At 40.3% G+C, this 25,191-nt stretch overlaps 1 protein-coding gene across 1 annotated transcript; it reads right to left on the minus strand.

The window, feature by feature from the left end:
* Positions 1-16,972: 16,972 nt before the first annotated feature.
* Positions 16,973-22,815, minus strand: KRT12 (keratin 12). The gene is made up of 8 exons (XM_019980671.2): positions 22,234-22,815; positions 21,434-21,516; positions 20,350-20,506; positions 19,333-19,494; positions 19,115-19,240; positions 18,783-19,003; positions 17,863-17,933; positions 16,973-17,423 (listed from the first exon to the last, which is right to left on the minus strand). Exons 1-8 carry the CDS (start codon positions 22,798-22,800, stop codon positions 17,326-17,328), a joined length of 1,485 nt encoding a protein of 494 aa, XP_019836230.1. The 5' UTR covers positions 22,801-22,815; the 3' UTR covers positions 16,973-17,325.
* Positions 22,816-25,191: the final 2,376 nt, after the last annotated feature.

A 25,191-nucleotide genomic window follows, 5' to 3' on the forward strand; every position in this document is an offset into this window, starting at 1 on the left:
GGAGTGTGGTCATTAGGGAATATCAAGAGGAGAATTCAGAGAAAGTGCCTTTGGCTTCATCTTCGGCAGAGAGATGCTGAATTTGGGCACATAGACTATCCAGTCACTAGAGAGGATTTGCCAAGTGTGGGGCAAAGATGTTTCACCCGGACTGAGTAGGATCTGAAGGAAGTCGTCCTCAAACCTCTCTTTGAATCTGTTCTTGTGTAGCAGCTTTATGATTCCTAATTCATCCTACAAAGTATGCCATGAACATCTGAAAGAAATGTCCCTTATTGTTAAAATAAACTGGAATTCTAATCTGTACATTAGTGTTGTATAAATATAATCATTGTCAGTCTGTCTTCAAATGCCAGGTCACCTTGGGTATATTAGTAAAGTCAAGTTTTTGGACATGAAAGCCTGAGAAAGACAGATTCTAGGCTGTAGAAAGTTTTTCAAAGTCATTCTTATTTATGTCATTTATAAACCTTCTTGACAGTTAGTCTCATGGACAGTCTTCTGTCTACCTTGTGTATTTCCATATCCTCCCCCACTAGTTTTAGGAATGCTGTCAGTAGTCATTGCTTTCAACAGTTAGTTGGTAAAGAACATAGAGCTTGTATTCACTCAAGAACTGAATGAAAACATGTAGACTAGAGATGAGAAATACAAAGCATTTTTGTTACCACTCTTCTGTCCTGTATTTGTGCAAACATACTAATTGATAATGACATTCTTTCCTCATGAACCTAGACTGACCATAGAACTCTTCTTAATGACATTAATCCAGAAAATCACAACCAGCAGCCTAGATTGGATCCATGTGAGGTAAAACTGTGCCCTTTCTATTTTATATGGGTTGTCAGGGATTCTGGCCATCAAAATTACAGAATTCATCAGGAAAGGATGGAAAGAATGGTTAATCCTTTGAGTTTGATGTCATGGAGAAAGCAGATAGGCTCTTTGACCAAAAGTCCCTGAATATTTTGACAAACTAGATAAATTGACAGAAATTATCAGAATGAAATTATTTACACAGTGAATGCACTGCCATGGGGGTGTCAACCAGAAAAGAATTTGCAAGAGACCTTACAGGTCATCAGTTGTTCAGTTGCTCAGGTGTGTCCAGTCTTTGCAGTTCCATGGACTATACATGCCAGAGTCCTCTGTCCTTTACTATTACCCAAAGTTTGCTCAAACTCATGTCCGTTGAGTTGGTGATACTATCTAACCGTCTCATCCTCTGCTGCCCCCTTCTCCTTTTGCCTTCATTCTTTCCCAGTTTTAGTGTCTTTTCCAATGAGTTGGCTCTTTGAATCAAGTGGCCAAAGTATTGGAGTTTCAGCTTCAGCATCAGTCCTTCCAATGAATATTCAGGAATGATTTCCTTTAGGACTGACTGATTTGATCTCCATGCAGTCCAAGGGACTCTCCAGAGTCTTCACCAACACCACAGTTCAAAAGCATCAATTCTTCAAGGCTCAGCCTTCTTTATGGTCCAGCTCTCACATCCATACATGACTACTGGATAAGCCATAGCTTTGACTGTAGAGATGGACCTTTGTTGACAAAGTGATGTCTCTGCTTTTCAATATGCTGTCTAGGTTTGTCATCGCTTTCCTTCCAAGGAGCAAGCGTCTTTTAATTTCGTGGCTGCAGTCACTGTCCGTAGTGATTTTGGAACCCAAGAAAATGAAATCTGTCACTGCTTCCACTTTTTCACCTTCTATTTGCCATGAAGTGATGGGACCAGATGCCATGATTTTAAGTTTGTTTAATGTTGAGTTTCAAGTCTGCTTTTTCACTCTCTTCTTTCACCCTTATCAAGAGGCTACTTAGTTCCTCTTCACTTTCTGCCTTGAGTGGTATCATCCGCATATCTGAGGTTGTTGATATCTCTCCTAGCAATCTTGATTTCAGTTTGTGATCATCCACCCTAGCATTTTACATGATGTACTCTGCATATAGGACTTCCCAGTTAGTGCTAGTGGTAAAGAACCCTCCTACAAATCCAGAAGACTTAAGAGACACTGGTTCGATCCCTGGGTCAGAAAGATTCCCCTCGAGGAGGGCATGGCAACCCACTCCAGTATTCTTGCCTGGAGTATCTCTTGGACAGAGAAGCGTGACGGGCTATAATCCATAGGTTTGCCAAGTCAGACATGATTGAAACGACTTAGCACGCACGTACTTTGCATGTAAGTTAAATAAGCAGAGTGACAATATACAGCCTTGTACTCCTTTCCCAGTTTGAATCAGTCAGATGTTCTGTGCCTTGTTCTAACTGTTGCTTCTTGACCTGCATACAAGTTTCTCAGGAAACAGATAAGGTGGTCTGGTACTCCCATCTTTTTAAGAGTTTTTCAGTTTGTTGTGATCCACACAGTCAAAGGCTTTAACGTAGTCAATTAAGCAGAAGTAGATTTTTCCTGGAACTCTCTTGCTTTCTCCAGGATCCAACGAATGTTGGCAATTTAACCTCTGGTTCCTCTGCCTCTTCAAAGTCATCCCAGGTTTTAAATCCTAGCTCTTCCTCTTACTGGGAATGTAGTAAGTTAAGCCTTAGTATCTTCATATGAGAAGTCATATCCATTTCATACGTTTGAGACTGCCAATTCAGATAGCACATAAAGAGTGTTTGCAAAATGAGATCCTCACAAATGTTGGCTCCCTTCTTGCTTCTCTTGTTTAAAATATTCAACAATGAGCTACCTTATCAGAACTACCTTATCAGATGTCTCCAGTCTCTACTTGAATATTTCTAGTGAAGGGAAGCTCATTGTTTCACAAGGTATTCAATTTTGATCTGCTCTAATTACTTAAAAGCTTGTCTTTATATTGAATGGGAATATGCCATACAATATAACTTGCTTTGCCACATAGAACTTAGCTTTGTAGTCTTTTTGATATTTGAAGAGGAATACTCAACTCTTTTAAAATATTTTCTTTTCTAAGCTATAGCGTCACCAGTCCATTCAATTCTTCCTAAATGACACTTCCATTATCTCTAGGTTGCCATAGCTTGGATCACTTCCAAATTTGCAGGATTTATCTGGCTTTTTTGTTTTTTTTTTTTCTATCTCTAGCATTAGTTCCAGGAAAAAAAAAATATGTATGTATGTATGTATGCTGTGTTTTATTTCATTTCATCAATTCCCAGCATACTATTACTTCTGGAGCTAGAATACAGTACAGAATTTCTTGCTTTAAATCTATAAATTTAGATTTCTATTAAACCTATAGAAATTATTTAAACTTAATAATTAATAACTAATCAGTAGTGACATAATTCTCTTCCTTGTGGTTTCAGGGCTTTCAGAATGGCTCAAGTGCCTTGAACACATTTTAATGGAAGCTCGTTTTACTCACTTTTTGGGTTCACCCCCTTTTCTTGGGTGTGGGACCAAGGCTTGTCCCTTAGATATTTCTGATTGTGGTGTTGACTAACTAGTTGGTTCCTAAGCTGTAATTATCTTCCTCCTTCAATTAAAATTACATTTCTGTATTACAACATGGGCTATTGCAAAATCTAATAAGCAACTTTTCCTGACAATACGTGTTTTTATCTCTGGGTTGTTCAATTGTTAAGTGCTGAGGAGGACACTCTTCCTAACAAAGATCAATCAGTGGGCACTTTGCAGTATTGTTATTTTTGGTTTTCCTGTGTCCTCACTTGCTGTTATGTAGTAATTCAAATACATGATTATTTCCAGCTTAGAGAATTTTGAGAGACTCATGAACTAGAGCTCATCACATACTGATGTGACAGCATAATTGGTGCCAATGAAACATTCAGTCAACATATGCTTTTATTTTAAAATGTGCTGAATGATGGACTTGATTAATAGTTTATGCAAGATATTAATCCCCCAACCAGAGATCAAACGCTGTGTCCTCTGCAGTAGGAGCAGAGTCCTAACCACTGGACCACCGGGGAATTTTCCCTTGATGAATAGTTTTAGTTGAATTTTATCCAATACTTTCCCCTAAATTTTTAAATTATTTTGACAGTGTGTAAACTGAGTATGATGTTTCTAAGCATCACTTCAACCAACATGTATTTGGTGTACCTACATTCCGCCAGACCCTGCCTCAGTGCTGGGTATTTATTTCTAGATGGTCAACAATACATGGTCCTGCCTTTGAAGAGGAATCAAACATACATAGTCAGTCAGTCAGTTCAGTCACTCAGTCATGTCTGACTCTTTGCAACCCCGTTAACTGCAGCACGCCAGGTCTCTCTGTCCATCACCAACTCCTGGAGTTTCCTCAAACTCATGTCCATTGAGTTGGTGATGCCATCCAACGATCTTATCTTTGGTCCTCCCCTTCTCCTCCAGCCTTCAATCTTTCCCAGCATCAGGGTGTTTTCAAATGAGTCAGTTCTTCACATCAGGTGGCTAAAGTATTAGAGTTTCAGCTTCAACATCAGTCCTTCCAATGAATATTCAGGACTGATTTCCTTTAGGATGGACTGGTTGGATCTCCTTGCAGTCCAAGGGACTCTCAACAGTCTCTCCCATCAGGAAGCTTCTGTAAGCCTCTTATCCTTCTCCATCAGAGGGCAGACAGACTGAAAACCACAATATGAAAATTGATTAGAAAACTAACCAATCTGATCACATGGACCACAGCCTTGTCTAACTCAATGAAACTATGAGCCATGCCATGTAGGGCTACCCAAGACAAACCGGTCATGGTGGAGAGTTCTGAAAAAATGTGGTCCATTGGAGAAGGGAATGGCAAACCACTTCATTATCCTTGCCTTGAGACACACACAACTCTTTTAAAAATAAAGTTCAGACCACCATGGTCAAAGAACATGGGTTCTTGGAAGAAGATCACTTAGTCTTGTGAGAAAGCATATCAAGGGAGATGCTCTTTGCTCCTGTTCCTGCCAATCCACTTCCAGTTAACACCACATAATGAGATTTTATATACTCATCTAGGCTCTGCTCAAATGCTTCTTTCACCAAAAGAGTGGCCCTAGTCCTCGTGCCCCAGCCTTGTATATTCTCTCCCTCTTCCAAATTTCTCTGGCCCCTCGTCTGTACTTTCTCTCATAACCAAGTCTCCTTATACCTCAAGGTAAGGTTATTTGCATGTATGTCTATGTTTGCTCCCGGCTATTTCCATAATGCCCAATAAATGTTGGTTTGATTGAGAGAAAAGTCTATTTTAGGTAGAACACCTTGATTAACTAAGGGAGAACAAGTTCTATTTTGGTTTTGATTGCCAGGAGTGTTAAAATTTTAGACTCAATGTTTTTTTTTTTTTTCCCATGGAAAACCAGTCTTCCATAAGTTTCTTCAAGATAATTGAGTTTCAGTTTGTATCCACAGTTTGTGGATTTCCTATGTACAGATCACACTCTCATGTTTACTAAGAGGTTTCTGAGGTTTTTTCTACAAATGAATGTTAATGGATACATATTTTTTTTTTCTTATAAAGACTTTCTAGAAATCAAGTAACTATTTTGTGAAAACAACTCCTAGTACTCTTTAGACAGATGGGAAAAAGTCCTCAGATTAGTTTGCTTAAAAAGTCACAAATTAAAAGACTGCTTATTGAAACTGAAGGTAACTTTCTACTGAGTCATCAGAAGCAATGTATTGAGCAATATGATCTATATCAATATGTCTTATGAAATTGCCAAGAGTTGTATATTTTAGAAAAAAAATTTATGTCTCCACTGAGTGTCAAGTATCTTTAAAGTTTTCTGAAAATATTAATAGAATGCAATTAATTTCTCAGTAAAATGCAAACGACATTAAAAAATTTTTTTAATGTGACTTTTTATTCTGAGACTTTACTTGGGTTCCCAGAGACTATGAGAAGAGCTTTTCTTGTTCTGATAATTATCACTTTAGCTCTGGAGTTTATGGTGGCTGGATTATGATTCCCTCTAGGGGACTGATGCAAACAATTTCTTAATGGTGTTTTGGTCCCTGACAGCATGATTCCTTTAAAGAGAGTGCAATAAGTGGGATTTATATCCATGTGACTCATGCATTTAAAGAAATAAAGTAGCCAAAATTAATAGATTCAAATTAAATATATTCAGAGCATCCTCTTAATGCCACCTATGTAATGGCAACCACTTATTCTCTGTGCATTGATGATTCTATGTTTGCATTTTGTAAGTGTTGTATATTTATTCTGTATTTTGTAATCTGCTACATGTGTGCAAAGCATTGCATTGACACAGGATTTTTCTAAAGGTTATTCTATGCTTGTCAAAAACAACAACAACAACAAAACAAACAGATCCCTAAGATTATGAATGATAATCCCCAGGAGCCCTGAGGTTTTCCTCAGCCTGTTTTCTATGCTCTATATTTACTTGTTGAATGAATGAATGAATAAATAAAGTGATGGATTCAGGAGACATGGAACTTGACCTAGTGGAAAAGCTGCAGTTGAAGGATTTTTAGACCAATGTTGATGATGGGATAACTTTACTTGAATTATTTAGCTAAAGTTCCATTTGAGATGCAAAAGTTTGTTGAAATAGTGCTTTCCTATTTGGTGATTTTTCTTACCAAAACAAACAAATTAAGTGACCCCAAACATCCTAAATGGAGATAAGTTATAATGATGCTGTAAGACATCAGGGTATATGTGTATCTAACAAGTGTCTTGTGATGCACATTACCCATTTTGGGGATGAAATTTTGCATGATTTAAATTTTCAGGGTCCCATTGGTTGGAAAGTGCAGCTAATCAAGAAATCATTGTTTAACCTGTTGCTCAAGCTTTGTATCATGGGAGTTACAATATTATATTTTCCTTTAACTCCTCAGATCATCTCCTATTTGCTGTGTATCCTGGAGGTGACAGATAATGCTGATTAAATGTTCACTGGCTTCTCCCTACTGAGACCTACCTTCCCCTAGAGCTGTTCTGATCTTCCCACTGGTTAACATTCAAGTATCCTTGCTCATTCCAACTCTACAAGCTGTAAAAACACCTGCCAGAGTCACGTAGGAGTGGGAGAGATTCCACTGCAGGCTTCAGTGGGGAACTGAGTCCAGTTCTCCCACCTTCATGTCACCCCTTAGAGGACTTTTCCTTCCCTTCAGCCTCTGACTCATGAAACAGTAAAGCCAAACTTTATTGTTTTGCTTTATCTCTAACACCACCGTCCAATGAACTCTGAATTAGTATGGATCTAAATCTGTGCTTTTTGTTTCAGGATTATCTGTTGATTAGATGCTGATTGTATATGTTTGTTTTTTTAAATAATGATGAAAATTTATCTTAAGCCTACTCAGTCATTTATTAGGTAAAATAGAGAAGTTAGATATCGAAATTGCTCTATTCAGAACCAGCACATAAGACTGTTTAAAATGAGTGTAGGATAAAAATAACTTAAAGTACATTGGAGTTAATTTTACATAATGAAACATGTAATATAAAATGTAATTAAATATTTAAGAGTATCATAGTTTTAAAATATGCCCTCAAAATATCGGTTTAACTTATCAAACCCATAAAATGAATGCTGCTTCTGCTGCTGCTAAGTCGCTTCAGTCGTGTCCGACTCTGTGCGACCCCATAGACGGCAGCCCACCAGGCTCCCTCATCCCTGGGATTCTCCAGGCAAGAACACTGGAGTGGGTTGTCATTTCCTTCTCTAGTGCATGAAAGTGAAAAGTGAAAGTGAAGTCAGTCATGTCCGACTTTTAGCAACCCCATGGACTGCAGCCCACCAGGCTCCTCCAGCCATGGGATTTTCCAGGCAAGAGTACTGGAGTGGGGTGCCATCACCTTCTCCGTAAAATGAATGAGGAGGTGTCATATCTTCTAGGAGGAGTTGACCAAGTCTCTCACACTTTTTAAAAATAATCAGTATGTACCATATGTGGAGCAATGTCACTTCTGCCAATGAAAAATGGTGATGACTTACTTTATTCCATTTATGCCTATTCAGCAAAGAAAAATAATGTATGAAACCTTATCATGCATTTACCTTTAGTTCATAAAAACTGAGATTATTGTCACTAGATTATGTAAAGACTTACCTATAATTGGTGCTAAATACATATTTATCGAATGAATGAATACACAAATGAATACAGGATGCTTTATTTAAACATTTAGTTTAAATTTTTTAAAATTTAAATTTATTTATTTTAATTGGAGGCTAATTAATTTACAATATTGTATTGGTTTTGCCATACATCAACATGAATCTGCCACGGGTGTACATGTGTTCCCCATCTTGAACCCCCCTCCCACCTCCCTCCCTGTACCATCCCTCTGGGTCATCCCAGTGCACCTACTAAACATTAAAAAAAATAAATATTATACTTCAACTGGGTGTGTGTGTGTGTGTGTGTTCAGTTGCTCAGTTGTGTCCGACCCTTTGCAACCCCATGGACTGTAGTCAGGCTCCTCCATCCATGGAATTTTCCAGCCAAGAATACTGGAGAGGGTTGCCTTTCCCTACTGCAAGACATCTTCTTGACCCAGGGATCCAACCTGCGTCTCTTGTGTCTCCTGCATTGCAGGCAGGTTCTTTACAGCCTTAAGCAATTTTTTAAAATCGCATGATATTTTACAAGTAAATGAAATATTTCAAAATGGATACACTTTCCTCAGCAGAAACTTCATGTATATGTAATTTTAGGAAGTGGTTTACAAGAGGATAACTAAAATGAATATATTCTGACCAGCCAAGTTCACAATACCCTGTATTTACAGTGTTTTTCCTGAGAATTCCAAATGTTGGGCTAATGTGATTATACATGCTATTCTTTTGTCTTTTCCAGAAGGTGAATCATCTCAAGTTGAGTAACTTGTTTTGAGTAAAATAATGACTCATTGAATGAAGCCTGAAATACCATCTAGTTTCTGGTAGATCCCCCTACCTCTCTGTGGACTATTTTATTTATAAGTCTCCTTCTAAAGTCTATTTCCATGATTTTGAAAAAAATTGCATTTCTTTAAGAATATATGCATTGTGAAACATAAGCAATAGCATCTTTCAGCAACTGAAAATTCACAGGTAATTTAATTTGAAGGAAGATCAGAGTGTAGAAATGGTTTCTAAAAAGGCTGGTGGTCCTATGTTTGCATTCTATAGAGTTTAAATATTTACTCTGAAATTTGCTATCTATGGCATATATATAAAGCATTGCATTTACTCAGAATTTTCTAAAAGTTATACCATGCATGTTAAAGGAAAAAACAAAAACCCTGAAAATTGTGACAATCCCCTAGAGTCCTGTTTTCCTCAGCCTCTTTTTTATGTCCTGTACATGTAGAACCCTTCCATTCAATCTGAGCAGTGGTGTTAAAATTAGTATCTTACAATTCTGACATGATTTGCAGCTTACAATACTCTTTCACAGAAATTGGTCTTTTTGATGCTCACAACAGCTTGTGATGTAGGGAGGATAGATATTATTACACCAATATGTCCTGTTAGAAAATTTGACCTTTTTAGCAATCAGCTAAGGAGAAATACTTCAGGTGAAAAAGAAAATTGCACATTTCTTTTTTGAGATTGAAATTGTTTGGGAGTTAGCATGAAGAGAAGGGAAAGAATGAATAAGTCTAGTGGTCTGAAAGCAAATCTGCAAATTAATTTCTTTAGTTACAGAGAGACTTTGTTTCTTCTTTCTATAACAACAGTTACCATTTAGTTAATGCTTATTCTGTGAAATGAGAATTAACTCACTGAAGCCTCGTAATAGTCATAGTACTCTTATCGCCTTGATTTTTACAGACCAAAGGACTGAAGAACAGAAGGGTAAATAAAACCACCGAAAAGTAGCGGAGCTGGAACCCAAACCCAGGCGTCAGCTTCTGCGTCTGTGCTCTTCATGACTGTGCTGTGGTGGGCGGGTTTAAGCCAGGTCTCCAGCAGAACACATAAGCAGAGCCCAAAGCCCGTAGTGCAGATATTCCCATTATGGCCAATTTCAGGTTGTTGTTTAGTCGCTAATTCATGTCTGACTCTTTTTCGAACCCATGGACTGTAGCCTGCCAGGCTCCTCTGTTCATGGGATTTCCCAGGCAAGAATACTGGAATGGGTTGCCATTTCCTTCTGCAGAGGATCTTCCTGACCCAGGAGCTGAATCCAATGGTTTAATAACCAGCTTGTGAAATTGCTGAATATTTATTGATCAGCACTTAAGAGCAGGTACAACCCTGCCCTAGTACATTGTCGATTATCCTACATGGTGCTTTCAACGCAGCATTGTCATGAAGACAGACTATTGAATTACTGCTGTTGTTTAAAAATCAACTTTGAAATATGATTTACATACAATAAAATGTACCCATTTTATGTGTATTGTTTGAAGATTTTTTGACAAATAGATATACCATCTTCATAATCAAGCTACAGAACATTTCCATTAGTCTTAAATGTTCTCTTGTGACCCTTCCTAGTTAACCAGTTAATCTTCACTCCACCACCCATTTCAGCCCTGGCAACCACTGATCTGTTTTTTTTCTTTTTGCCACACAGTATGAAGGATCTTACTTCCCTGACTGACCAGGGATTGAAACCGTGCCCCCTGCAGTGGAAACACAGAGACTTAACCAGTAAATCACCGCCATGGATCCATTCTATGTCACTGTAGATTAGTTATTTTTCCCCCTAGAATTTCATATAAATGGAATCATATGGTATGTATTGTGTCTAGCTTCTTTTGTTCAGTATGACAGTCTTAAAATTCATCTATGGTGTTTTTGTGTCCGTTCCTATCTACGGGTAAGTTGTATTCTATTGTATGTATGTACCATAATTTATGCATTCACCAGGTGATTATTTTTCAACTGTGAATTCTGATCATAAAAAGTCCTTTTATAAATATGTTGCTGAATGTTGCAGCCATAGCTTTTATTAAAAGTAGTGATGGAGAGACAGAGAAGGCAATGGCAACCCACTCCAGTGTCCCTGGAGAATCCCAGGGACGGGGGAGCCTGGTGGGCTGCCATCTATGGGGTCGCACAGAGTCGGACATGACTGAAGCGACTTAGAAGAAGCAGCAGTAGCAGCAGTGATGGAGAGAATATATTTAATAATGGTTTTTAGTTTGATGTTGAATTTATGATACTAATATTAAGCAATGGTACTTTAATCTTAGATCCAGTACCAAGATTTAAGAAACATTTACTACCTCATTAAAAAGTCTTTTACTTAAGTATATGAATATAGGTTTTTATTTGATGTTTGGATATATTTTTAAAAGACTCTTGAGAGTCCCTTGGACTGCAAGGAGATCCAACCAGTCCATCCTAAAGGGACATCAGTCCTGAATATTCATTGGAGGCACTGATGCTGAAGCTGAAACTCCAATACATTGGCCACCTGATGCGAAAAATTGACTCATTGGAAATGACCCTGATGCTGGGGAAGACTGAAGGCAGGATGAGAAGGGGACAGAGGATGAGATAGTTGGATGGCACCACTGACTCAATAAACATGAGTTTGAGCAAGCTCCAGGAGTTGGTGATGGACAGGGAAGCCTGGCTGTTCAGACTGGCTGTTTGGTTCTCTACCCTGTAAATAATGACTAGCTTTCCTTTTTTACTTTATTATGCCTTATAGAATTTGCCTCCTTACCGGTGGGCTTTTTGTAAACTAATACCACTTATTTAAATAAGAAAGCTTTAATTTATTAAGCTGATACTTTTAAACAGACTTGCTTTTTTCCTTCTCTTCTCTTTCTCTTTCTTAAGCAAACAAATTCCAAACCCATTTTGTAGTATTCAACATATCTCAGTTAGTCAGTTCAGTTGCTCAGTCGTGTCCGACTCTTTGCAACCCCATGGACTGCAGCACAACAGGCTTCCCTGTCCACCAACTCCTGATGCTTGCTCAAACTCATGTTTATTGAGTCAGTGGTGCCATCCAACTATCTCATGCTCTGTCCCCTTCTCATCCTGCCTTCAGTCTTTCCCAGCATCAGGGTCATTTCCAATGAGTCAATTTTTCGCATCAGGTGGCCAATGTATTGGAGTTTCAGCTTCAGCATCAGTCCCTCCAATGAATATTTAGGACTGATTTCCTTTAGGATGGACTGGTTGGATCTCCTTGTAGTCCAAGGGACTCTCAAGAGTCTTTTCCAACACCACAGTTCAAAAGCATCAATTCTTTGGCACTCCGCTTTCTTTATGGTCCAACTCTCACATCCATACATGACTGCTGGAAAAACCATAGCTTTGACTAGATGGACCTTTGTCAGCAAAGTAATGTCTCTACTTTTTAATATGCTGTCTAGGTTTGTCATAGCTTTTCTTCCAAGGAGCGAGCGTCTTTTAATTTCAAGACTGCAGTCACCATCGGCAGTGATTTTGGAGCCCCAGAAAAAAAGTCTGTCACTGTTTTCCCATCTATTTGCTGTGAAGTGATGGGACTTGTTGCCATGATCTTGGCTTTTTGAATGTTGAGTTTTAAGCCAACTTTTTCACTCTCTTCTTTCACCCTCATCAAGAGGCTCTTCAGTTCCTCTTGCTTTCTGCCATAAGGATGGTATCATCTGCATATCTGAGGTTATTGATATTTCTCCTGGCAATCTTGATTCCAGCTTGTGCTTCATCCAGCCTGGCATTTTGCATGATGTACTCTGCATGTAAGTTAAATAAGCAGGGTGACAATATACAGCCTTGATGTACTTCTTTCCCAATTTGAAACCAGTCCATTCATTGTTCCATGTCTGGTTCTAACTGTTGCTTCTTGACCTGCATACAGATTTCTCAGGAGGCGAGTAAGGTGGTCTGGTATTTCCATCTCTTTAAGAATTTTCCCCAGTTTGTTGTGATCCACACAGTCAAAGGCTTTGGTGTAGTCAATAAAGTAGAAGTAGATGTTTTTCTGGAACTCTCTTGCTTTTTCAATGATCCAATGGATGTTGGCAATTTGATCTCTGGTTCCTCTGTCTTTTCTAAATCTAGATTGAACATCTGGAAGTTCTCGGTTCACATACTGTTGAAACCTTGCTTGGAGAATTTTGAGCATTACTTTGCTGCTGCTACTAAGTTGTTTCAGTGGTGTCTGACTCTGTGCGACCCCATAGATGGCATTACTTTGCTAGCATGTGACATATCTTAAAAGTGGCTTAAAAGGCAGGATTAATTTTTAAAATCTCATATCCTGAATTTCCAGTAGGTGGCACTCTTACAAAGCCTAAAGACTTCTGTTTTGGCAATCCATGGTTGTTTTCTAGATGATTCTCTTTCTACTCTCACCTGCTTGCAAACCCATTTGTTCTGGATAACTTAAATTCATTTCCCTCTAATTGTCAGGGTTATGCATACTGTTTGTTAAGCATTTAAAAATGTTCAAAAGAAGAAATATTCTTCAAACTCCTTAATTTCCAAGAGATAACCACTGCAACAATTTAGTATGTACAATATTTTCCAGATCTTTCTCTAGCCCCCACACACAATAAGTGCATATAAAAGTTAAAATTTACATTAGTAAAAGTTTAGATTTTAAAATAATGATATGCTTGCCTTTGTTTTCTGATCCTGTACCTGGGCTTTTTCTTATGAGTAGTTTCCCTTTAAGAAAGACCTCTCATTTCTGCAATTCATTAATTGCTGAGTCCAAAAGGACCTTTCCTGTTGGTGCTGAACTAGGGCATGTGGTCCAGTGAATGATGCCTGGACTTTCATGATAAGAATTCTGTGCTAATTGCATTTCTTGGCAGTGAGAGTGGAGTAAGGAGAATTTAAATAATAAGAAACCTAAAGCTTCCTTTGCCAACTGAAGAGTATAGAATATTCTAAGATTTTATCTGAATAGGATTGTGATTTTTGAATTTGCTGGCTGTTCCAGGAGATGTTCCCTGTTGGTGTATAGTAGGAAATTTTATGAAATCACTGATTTTTTTTTTAAAGGTAGATTCCGCCCCCCACCCCCTCCCGACAGTATGACCTTGCTGCTGCTGCTGCTAAGTCGCTTCAGTCATGTCCGACTCTGTGCGACACCATAGACGGCCTCCTACCAGGCTCCCCCGTCCCTGGGATTCTCCAGGCAAGAACACTGGAGTGGGTTGCCATTTCCGTCTCCAATGCATGAAAGTGAAAAGTGAAAGTGAAGTCTCTCAGTCATGTCTGACTATTCGCGACCCCATGGACTGCAGCCTACCAGCCTCCTCGGCCCATGGGATTTTCCAGGCAAGAGTACTGGAGTGGGGTGCCATTGCCTTCTCCAATAGTATTACCTTAAGGGCAGCTAATTTCCCCCAGAATGAGCAATCCAAGAGACCAAGTCAGACAAAAATGCTTTGTGACCTAACCTTGGAAGGTATACACTGTCACTTCTTCAGCAAAGTGAAGTGAAGTGAAGTCCTCAGTCGTGTCCGACTCTTTGAGACCCCATGGACTGTAGCCCACCAGGCTTCTCCATCCATGGGATTCTCCAGGCAAGAATACTGGAGTGGGTTGCCATTTACTTCTCCAGGGGATCTTCCCGACCCAGGGACTGAACCCAGGTCTCCCACATTGCAGGCAGATGCCTTAACCTCTGAGCCACCCTGCTGTATTCATTGTGGGAGGGGACAATACTCAGGGGCTTATGTACTAGGAGGTAAGGCTCCCTGGGACCATCTTGGAGGAACCACAAAGAGTAATCAACATAGGTGGTTACCTTATCTGTTTACTTCACTGAGGTATAATTGATACCTAACATTATATTAACAGTTTTAGGTATACAATGTAATGATTTAATATTTGTATATATATTGGGAAATGGTGACTGCAAGGAGTCTAGTTAATATCCATCCACAGATGGTTACTTTAAAGCCATGAGATTAGATGAGATCACCTAGAGTAGAGAGAGAAGATAGCACGATTAGTCAGCACTCAGAGGTCACAAAGAAGAGTCAGAGAAAGCCTCCAGGGAGGTGATGATGCCTTTGGGAGCCCAGTGGAGAAAGTATTTCCAAAAGAAGAGAAGGCTGAGAAACTAAGATAATAGCTAAGAAATGATCACCAGATTTATACCTATGCAATACCCATTTCTCCTTGGAAGTGAAGTGAAGTGAAGTCGCTCGGTCGTGTCCGACTCTTTGCGACCTCATGGACTGTAGCCTACCAGGCTCCATCCATGGAATTTTCCAGGCAAGAATACTGGAGTGGGTTGCCATTTCCTTCTCCAGAGGATCTTCCCGACCCAGGGATCAAACCCGGGTCTCCTGCATTGCAGGCAGACACTTTACCGTCTGAGCCACCAACAAAGGAGTCTCCTTGGAGTCTCACACAATTCAGATGTAGTTGTAAGGAAAACAGGTGTTGTTTAAAACAGTAACTATTTGCAGCCACTTTTGAGTACCAGAAAGTAGCCTCATGTATTATTTGTGGGTGATAGAGCTTGTGCAGGAAAGACCTTGATAATCTCTTTGGGTCTGAACAGTAAGGTTCTCCTAGAGTTAGTTCTGGAAGGTGAGGGCTGGAGAGTTGAGTTGCCATCCATAATAAAGGAAGAAGCGTGGAGTATCCGAGACTGCTAACGAATTTAAAAGAGTGTGACTTCAGAAAGCTGCATATGAAGCATGTCAGCTGAGAATGACAAAATAACTAAGCTTCTGTGGGCTTTTGCACCCAGGACTGGAATTCCTCCAGGCCTGTACGACCCTCTTATCTCCATTCTGCTCCTCTGACACTCCTTGTTCCCCTGGTTTCTCCATAGGATTTTGGTTACACACAAAAAGCAATCATAGGACAAAAATACTGAGTACTTGCTAGGTTCCAGGGACTGTTCCTACTGTTTTATGTACACTACCTCATTAAATTTTCACAAAGCCACTCCACTGTAAGAATAGGAACCTGAGGCATACAAGAGGTTAAGTTACTTGCTATTAAGTATTAAGGTCAGAATTTGAACTCAGTCTGGCTTCAGAGATTTGGTTCTTAATCAGTAAATTTTGCTCGTGTTTTCCTTTTAGGGTTTTGAATTTGGCAACTCAGACTGAACCAGTCTGAATCACCATCTACTCAGGCTTAGACTTTGGCCATCTTCTGCCCTAGCCAAGAACTTGACATCTGTTATTGACCTGTGGGTCTGACCCACCCCAGTAGAAACCCCACCCTGGACCTTGCTGGTGCCAGATAGGAGAAAGGCCACCAAAGCAATGTGTGTTCATGCCCCTTCATACTTACTTCCTCTGTTCCCTTTCTCTTTTCTCTGCCTGGTTGGTTTCTGTTGCCTCGTCACAAATTTTTCTTCCTCCTTCTAGTGTCCTTTGATCTTCTATCCACCCTGTCTCAGCATATCACCATTCCTGGTAGATGTCTATCTCTGCCCTCAATCTCAATTGTGAGCTTCTCCAGGCAAGGACTATACCTCTGAGTCTCCAGTCTGGCACGCTATGAGGGTTCAATAAGAGTTTCTTGACTGAATGAAAGAAGGTGCTGGAAAATGAACAGGGCAAATGTTATACCCTGCAGTGAACAATACATTTTTCTTATTTTTTTGTAACCTTGATGGGCTGATGTAAAAAGAAAAGAACTATAAGAATCTTTTTTGTTGTTGTTAATTATTCTAATAAAGTGCTTCTTTTATTTTTTTGATGTGGACCATTTTTAAAGTCTATTGAATTTGTTACATTATTGCTTCTGTTGTTTATGTTCTGGATTTTTGGCCATGAGACATGAGGGATCTTAGCTCCTGACTGGGGATCAAACCTGCACCCCATGCCTTGGAAGGTAAAGTCCCAACCACTGGACTGCCAGGGAAGTCCCAAGAATCTTCTTGACTTAATCTCCAGCCTCAACATCTTTAGCTCAGTGTTTATCGACTTCATCAGAAGTATTTCACAAACCTCTCTCTACGCCCTTGACTGTATTGTTGGTGTGAAGAAAGTACACGTTTCACATTATTACCTGGAGAAGGCACTGGCGACCCACTCCAGTATTCTTGCCTAGAAAATCCCATGGGCAGAGGAGCCTGGTGGGCTGCAGTCCATGGAGTCGCTAAGAGTGGCGTCAAGAAGGTACACATTTCACATTATTACCGTTCACCTTTTATTAAAATTAACTTTATTAAAACAATACTACTCGATTAAGGTCCTATGATTAAAAATATGTTCTAGGTCAATAGAAAAAAGTTTATTAAAGGACTACCTCAGGTCCAGAAAGATGTAAGGCAATTTTGATTTGTTATCAAGACCCACATTTCCACAATTATTTGTAATTAAATTTTGTTCAAAGGCAAGAAAATAAAAAACAAACAGACTCAAAGTTAATAGGGAATCCAAAGAAAATGAAACAAACAGAAGCAGAGATTGAACTAATATATCATCTTACTCTAAAAGGAATAATTTCTACTTATAAATTTCTTGTTCCTAAGGAACTAATCATGGGGCAGATCTTGTGAAATTTTACATCAGTTCTTCAATTTCCTTAACTTGGGATGAGACCACCTCACCATTCACCACTTCCTGCACAATTGTCTTGATTTTCCGGGCTTTGTTAGGGTCTAAAGATTAAACATGGAACAAACGGAGCAAAAGTTAGTGCTTCAAATATTCATCTAACATTTGTTGTTTAACTTAGGCTTCTAAATTAGGTATTGACTGATACTCTAAACAAAATGCATTTTATTTAATGAAATGTATTCAGTGTTGTCTTGTGTACAAATGAAAATGATTTTCTTTTTAAACACTTAAAAATTGTTTATGATTCTCATAATACCTCTTTGTAGAGTAGATTTTTTTTTTCCTTCCTGAACTTGCTGGGAGTTTTAACCCTGTGCAGACTACTCAGTTTATCTGCAGGAATGCATAAATATTTTTTCTTGGTTCCAAATACAAATATACTTCGAATATACATGCTATATTTAATGAGATCTTACAGTTTTGGTCATTAATAGATGTGATTCTGACTTGTTCTACATGATTCCTAGGGAATCTGCATACCTTTAGAGGAATCAGTTGATGGTGCTTGAGATGTGGAGGCTGTCACATATGAACTTTCCACCAGAGAGTCACTGTAAAGAAAACAAGGGAGTTGATATCACATGATGCTTTCTGGAATGAGAAGGAAGAAGGAATTTGCTGTTTGGGCGTTTAAAATGGCCAATGAGAGAAGGTATTCTAAGTTGCTTGATTAAGAATGATGGAGTGATGCATCCTGAGAGTAATCAGTTGTGCAGCTACCTTTGTTTTCAAACCCTGCCTAAAAAGGGTTCTTGAAGTGAAGCCAACTGACAATTAATGGAAGATGTGGTTTCCCAATTCATGATCCTGAATTCTTACCACCAGTCCAGGCTGCTGTTACTTTTGGAAAGTTCCCTACAGTAGTTTCAAGGTGGTTGCATGGCTGATATTTGATGTGTCATTCTTAGCATTAAAATCAGAACTCTACTGGCTGATTGTTCTAACACACGTCTGCAGTATGCCTCTGTCTGTGGTGCCATTTTTCATCCCAGCATTTTATGAACTTTTATCAAGGAAGATGATGGTGACAACCCTTTGCAAAGTGTAGAGGATTTAATAAAGCTAAGGCATATTAAACATGTCCGACTCATTCGCGCTGGACTCTTTGCGACCCCATGGACTGTAGCACACCAGGCTCCTCTGTCCATGGGATTTCACAAGCAAGAATACTGGAGTAGGTTGCCATGCCCTCATCCAGGGGATCTTTCCCACTCAGGAATAGAACCTGCATTGAAGGTGATTCTTTACCGCGGGGCCACCTAGGAACCCCTATGTCTTTACCAGATGTGTTCTTTTCTGTCAACTAAAGACCCCTTCCCGATTCTGTTGCCCTTAAACTGCATCTGGTGTCCACTGTCGTCAGCCATTGAGGTTATTGTCAATCCCAGTTATCTGTTTACCCTTGGGCCTCGCCGTCCAGCAGGCGGCGGTAGGTCTCAATTTCCAGCTCCAGGCGGGCCTTGACGTTCAGCAGCCGCTGGTAGTCGGCGCTCTGGCGCTCAGCGTCGGCGCGCACCTGCAGCAGCTGCTCCTCCAGGCTGCCGATGAGCTGCTGCACCTGGGACAGCTGGCCGCAGTAGTCGCCCTCGGTTTCAGCCAGCGAGTCCTCCAGGGATTTCTTCTGCACGTGGGAGAGAAACGGCACAGACGTAACAATGGAGGGCACCGAAATGCGGAAGGCGGCCAATGGCCCGTCTTACTCATTTGGATGCATCTCTGGCACGCTCCCTACCATGGCGAGCTGGGACTGGAGCTCTATCTCCAGGTTTTGAAGCGCACGCCGCAGGTCGGTGACCTCACTCTTGCTGGACTGAAGCTGCTCCGTGTTGCTGCTAATCTCCTTCCTGAGCTCCCCACTCTGCCGCAACAAAGAGGGGTGAGGGGACGTGAGTCAGCTCAGCTCCCCTTTAATACAAGCGTATCCACGCCTCTTGTTTTTGTTAGCAGTACCTTTTCAATGAACCAGGCCTCCGCATCCTTCCGGTTCTGCTCAGCGATGGTTTCATACTGCGCCCGCATGTCGTTGAGGAGTCTGGTGAGGTCCACTCCAGGGGCAGCGTCCATTTCTACGCTGACCTGGCCTGGGCCGCCGGCCCGGCAGCTTTGGAGCTCCTGGGGACAGCGGGTGAGAGGGACAAAGGGGCCCATTGTGACTTTCGTGGGCCTCTTCATCCACAAAAAATAGGAAACATTACCTTTTACAACTGCGTTGGTTTAAAGACAAACCAGTTAATACAAACTATTCAAACATCTTTTATCTAAACATTAGTAGTTTTCTTCTGATTTTTGAAAGAGCTTGAGATGGGCCCCTAAACTCACTGCGGGTCCTTGGTGCTGTGCCTGATGGATGAGCTGGCCCTGCTTCTTGGGGCTCCATGGCCTTCACAGGATGGGAAGGCCTGGTGGAATTGGTGCCCCCCGGGGCTTTCAACCGCAGCTGCCAAACCGCCAAAAGGAGGGCTGCAGACAGTCCCTGGGTTTGCTCACCAGTTGTACCATAGTCATTGGTTTCCAGTAGAAAGCTCTTTAGGAGTCTTGTGCCAGGGTTATGCTTAATTACTGACATACATTGTGGTATATCAGAGTTCCATGTGTGTACTACACTGGGTATAACCAGTTTCTCTAGCATATTTAACAGTATGTATTATTGGTAGACTTTTGTTTTTGAACTTGAAAAATACTGTATTTTTGGAACTTCCTTGGTGGTCCCGGGCTTCCAATGTCAGGGGCACAGGTTTGACCAAGGAACTGAAATCCCGCATGCCACTTGGTATGACCATAAACCAACCAACCAAACAAAAACATCAAAACTATATTTTTAAAATCATGAAATCAGGACAATTAAAATTCTGATTGTCCAATGTATTATGCATATCTCTTCTAACTCCATATTTATACATTTGAAATGATAATTGTTGAATCTGGGAGAAAAAAGCTGCTTAGAGAGCTGTCCTTTCTGGCTCTCACCTCCTCGTGGTTCTTCTTCAGGTAGGCCAGCTCCTCATTCAGGGTCTCAATCTGCGTCTCCAGGTCGGCTCTGGCCAGGGTCATCTCGTCCAGCACCCTGCGCAGGCCGTTGATGTCAGCCTCCACATTCTGACACAGGGCCAGCTCGTTTTCATATCTGAAAATCAAGTGCAAAACAGTCTGGGAATCCACACACCCATTTGAATAAGACCCCTGCCATCTTCAGGGCTTCCTTGCAAATAAATCTGGCGGCAGTGTAATGAATGATCTAACTTTTTATTTTCCTTTTTTAAAAAAATGATAATTTACTTCTTAGTTGGAGAGAAGTGAAAAAATTATACTTTTCTATCAGCAGTGAACCCCAGCAGCACTGCATCCCAGGCTTACAACTTCACTTCTGGCTGGCTGCCCTGGCTATGAACAGTAGCAACCCCTCTCTAGCTGGAGTTTCTGACGGAAGCTTAGAAGTGGTTGAAAATAAAATAATCATTTAGTCATCTTGCTTAACTTTTATTCAAGATTTAATTTAAAACATAGATATTCCTTTAGTAACTTGTAATAGGTTTCAGGATCATCACCAAAGCAACATCTTGTGTGGAAATTCTGTGGAGCAAACAGGACCTTAGGATTTTCCTCCTCATATCTGAGGGGAGGGAGTGGTGTAGAAAGGAGAAAGGGATATAAAAATAAGTACATGGTTAATATTTTAGTTATATGTGTCATCAGGAAAAAGATCATTTTATTTAACTCCCAGGCACAAACATTATTAATTCATTTTGATGCATGGAAGACTGAGGTTTAGGATCCTGGTGGAATTATCTTGGCACTTCATGAGTCAATAACAAATGTCAGATATGGTAATCCACAGCCCTGGGTTTGAGCAACTTGTAATTAAGGACATGTAATGTGACTCTATTGAATCTAGATACTTTCTAGAATGCCCAGTGTAAATTTACCAAAACATGTGTGGAACCTGTGAACCGAAGAAGGCTTGAAATATTTGCCATCAATGAAGGAAGGAAAATAGAAAGTAAGAAGAAATGCTGGGACATGTCAGGTATCATTAGTCGTTTATCCTACTCACTTCATTCTGAAGTCATCGGCAGCCAGTCTTGCATTGTCGATCTGCAAGATGAGCTGGGCATTTTCGATGTTGGCAGAAATGATCTGGCGAAACAAGGAAGCACATAAAGTGAGGTCACCAAATACTAGTGTTTTGCAAATATATCTTTGGCAGGAAAATTTTAGGTGATGTTAAAGTGCTATTTTATGAAGAATATAAAGCAGCTTAACTTTTTAAAAGAGAATATATGTGGAGAATCTTACTTAAAAATTAAGAAACATACCTATCGCACAGAAAAGGTAGTGGGAATAAAGTCATTTTATGGAAAATGATAAAATGAAACTATAGGCTTCCCTGGAAGTTGGTAAAGAATCCACCTGCAATGCTGGAGATCCCAGTTCGATTCCTGGGTTGGGAATATCCCCTGGAGAAGGGATAGGCTACCGACTCCAGTATTCTTGAGCTTCCCTGGTGGCTCAGATGGTAAAGAATCCGCCTGCACTGCAGGAGACCCGGGTTCAATTCCTGGGTTTGGAAGATCCCCTGGAGGAGGGCATGGCAACCCACTCGAGTATTCTTGCCTGGAGAATCTCCATGGACAGAGGAGCCTGGAGGACTATAGCCCATGGGGTTGCAAAGAGTTGGACATGACTGAGTGACTAAGCACAGCCCAAATATCTTGAGATGAGAATTTACTCCAAATACAGTTGAATGGAGAAATATCTAAGTTTTAGGTGATTTATCACTGTAAAATCTTGAAATAGAAAAAAAGAAAGTAAAAAATAATTCCCAAAGCCCCTCGAAAGAAACCATTTTGTTACCTTATTCCTGAGGTCTTCAATCAATGGATAATATTTACTGTAATCATTCTGTGACCCCGGGTCTCCAGTCCCAGAGCCTCGTGTTTCATACCACTCTCGAATTTTGGTTTCTAGATCAGTGTTAGCCTCCTCTAGAGCTCGAACCTTATCCAGATAGGAAGCCAATCTGTCGTTAAGATTTTTCATGGTTTCCTTTTCTGATCCAGAAATAAGGCCTCCATCGATGCCAGGGAGAATCCCTAGAGAGCCCCCTCCTGAGCTTCCTCCAAATCCAATCCCCAGGCCTCCAAAGCCCCCTCCCCCAGCCCCTCCATAACCAGCACCCAATCCTCCTGCAAAGGAACTTCCACAGGCACCACCAAAGCCAGAACTAGAACCAAAGCCAGAACTAGAACCAAACATGGAAGCAGCAGAAAAGCCTCCTCCAGAGTTGCCTCCGAAGCCAAAGGCGCTGCCCCCATAGCCACTTCCAATGCTCGAGGCAGACATGCCCCTGGCTCTGCCCAGGGTCCCACTCTGGGAGGACAGCCACTGAGGCAGCCCAGAGGTGCGCACAGAGAGGGACATGGTGCTGCTGGAGGGACCTATAGCTCAGGATGGAGCAGTGTCAGCAAGGCAGGAAGGCTAACCTTTTATAGGTCTCTGAATGGGTGTTGCCTTGGAAAGTTCACTCTCTCCATCCAAAGTATAGTGGCCCCCCTTTTTTGGCCAGCTTAACAAGAAAATGATTATGCATATTGACAATTCACTGGTATAGATATAATTGAATTATTTTTCCCATTACGTATTTGTGATAGAAAGAAGAAATCTGGGTGGAGTGCAGATAGGTTGTCATAAAGAATTTTTCTTCTCCAAATTATTCTGTTGCTCGCATTCTCTGCACTGCACAGTGTCTTATGCATAGTGGGGAAGAAGTGAGTGATTGCTGAGTGGGTAAATTAATGAATACTTCTTCCTAAACCTTAAGCTTCTTAAAGTTCTTCCCTCATATCTCCTATTTGTTTCCTTTTGAAAACTCAGTATGAACCATCTGATCATGATCTAGTCTATCTTCTCACAGAATATAGTTTCAGAAACAGTTGTAAAATTCACTGGGAAAAATGGGGAACAAATGCATTTTCCAGATTGATACTGGAGTTTGAGTTTCCAAGGATTTAAAAGTCTTGTCATTAGGTTGTTGCATTTTTTTTTTCTGATTCAATAAGAATACCTCTTAAACATTGAAAATACTCTTTAAAAAAAAAATCTTTTTACTGCACTCCATTGGATCTTAGTTCCTTTTAGTTCCTTGACACTGGAAACATGAAGTCTTAACCACTGGACTGGACCACTAGGGAATTCCCTGAAAAATGCTATTTTTGAGTAGAATATGATACTAGTAATATTTCCAGCAGATCATCCTTTACATAATATTTGACCTTGGCAAACTCTGTGAAATCAGAAGCCTCGTCTGATACTTCACCACTGCCAACTTTGTTAGTATATAAAACCCAGTTGCTCTTTTTGTTATTGAAATTGTATCAATGCTCATACAGTCAACCCCTGGACCCCCAAATATCCAGATATTGTCTGAATATTATCTGGCTCTGACTCCAACCTCTCTGAAGGTAAAGTTCTTCAGTTCTGTGAGCACTCCTGTGAACAGCTGGATCTACCTGTGCCCACTAGTTGATTTGGGGGCAAATCAGAGGGGTTGCACTTGAAGTCCACGTCCGACCTCTAGAGGGAATGCCCAATGTCAATTCTCACAAATGGAAGGATCTTGTTACCCTCTTTATATTTTCCTAGGGACAGGGACTGATGAACTCAAAGTGAAATCCTACTACAACTTCCTTTTACCTTTTTATAGGAGACACATATGCCAAAGGACATATTTTCTCCCAAACTAGACACATCACAAAGAGCAAGCTAGTGGGACGCCTAAATAAAGGATTTTTTAAGCAAGAAATTTGCAGAAATTGCAAGGTCTCCTTCGCAATAGATATAGAAAGGAAGCAGCAGTCCAAAGCAGACTCAGCTTGAAGAGAGGGGCCATCATCCAGCCATTTGTTTCATTTCTTGAGAGAATGGAAACTTGTTAAGTTGAAATGTCAGGGGTCCCAGTTTCATACGGAGATTTTTACCAAGAATTCCATTCATCTATGTTACCAGCACTTTGCCTGAGCTTGTCTTTTTTGAATCATTAATAGTTATTGTATACTTACGATGTTCTAGACAGTGGGCAGGTGAACTACAGACATTATTTTTAACCTTCCGTGGCAACCTCTTAAGATGGTAAATTTTACCCCATTTTATAGATGAGCAGTCTGAGGGTGATGATGTTAAGTGGCTTATTTAAGGCCACACAGCCAGGAGATGACCAAGACAGGATCTGGGGCTGCAGATAGACAACACAACCCTGCCTCTAACAGTGAGAACAAAAAGGACAGAGGGTCACTCTGACCGCCAAATTGTGAAGCTAGGTTTCTGCCCTGCCCACCATCAGGAGTTTTAGTTCTTTCCCTTTTCAAAATTGAACTTCATTTCTGTGTTTAGCATGAGACCCAGCGATTTACTCTTTAAGGTTTGCAAGAAATGGCATCACACATGAAATCCTGCAAACTGATAGGCAAATGTGCTTTTACTTACACGTTTTGAAATGTAACCACATCTCCAGAGATCTTATGAAGTACTAGTTAAGTGACAGCCCCCCAAGACAGAGTGATTCCATTTTTTGGCCCTGGAAATGAAAGCAAATATTACTTGCTTACAGAGTCAGAAGGAATGTGCCAAATTCTGAGCTATAACTTCGTGATATCAGATAATATGGAAATATGATTAACTTGAATTTTTGAACTTGGAAACAATTTTGTGCTGAAATGTATACTTTCTAAATCTCATGCCTACATGTAAAATTTAAATAATTTGCTTCAATGTATAACACTGTTTGCACATATACCTTTGTGTTTTTATACATAT

Source organism: Bos indicus, chromosome 19, assembly GCF_029378745.1.
Source record: "Bos indicus isolate NIAB-ARS_2022 breed Sahiwal x Tharparkar chromosome 19, NIAB-ARS_B.indTharparkar_mat_pri_1.0, whole genome shotgun sequence".
Classification (NCBI taxonomy): domain Eukaryota; kingdom Metazoa; phylum Chordata; class Mammalia; order Artiodactyla; family Bovidae; genus Bos; species Bos indicus.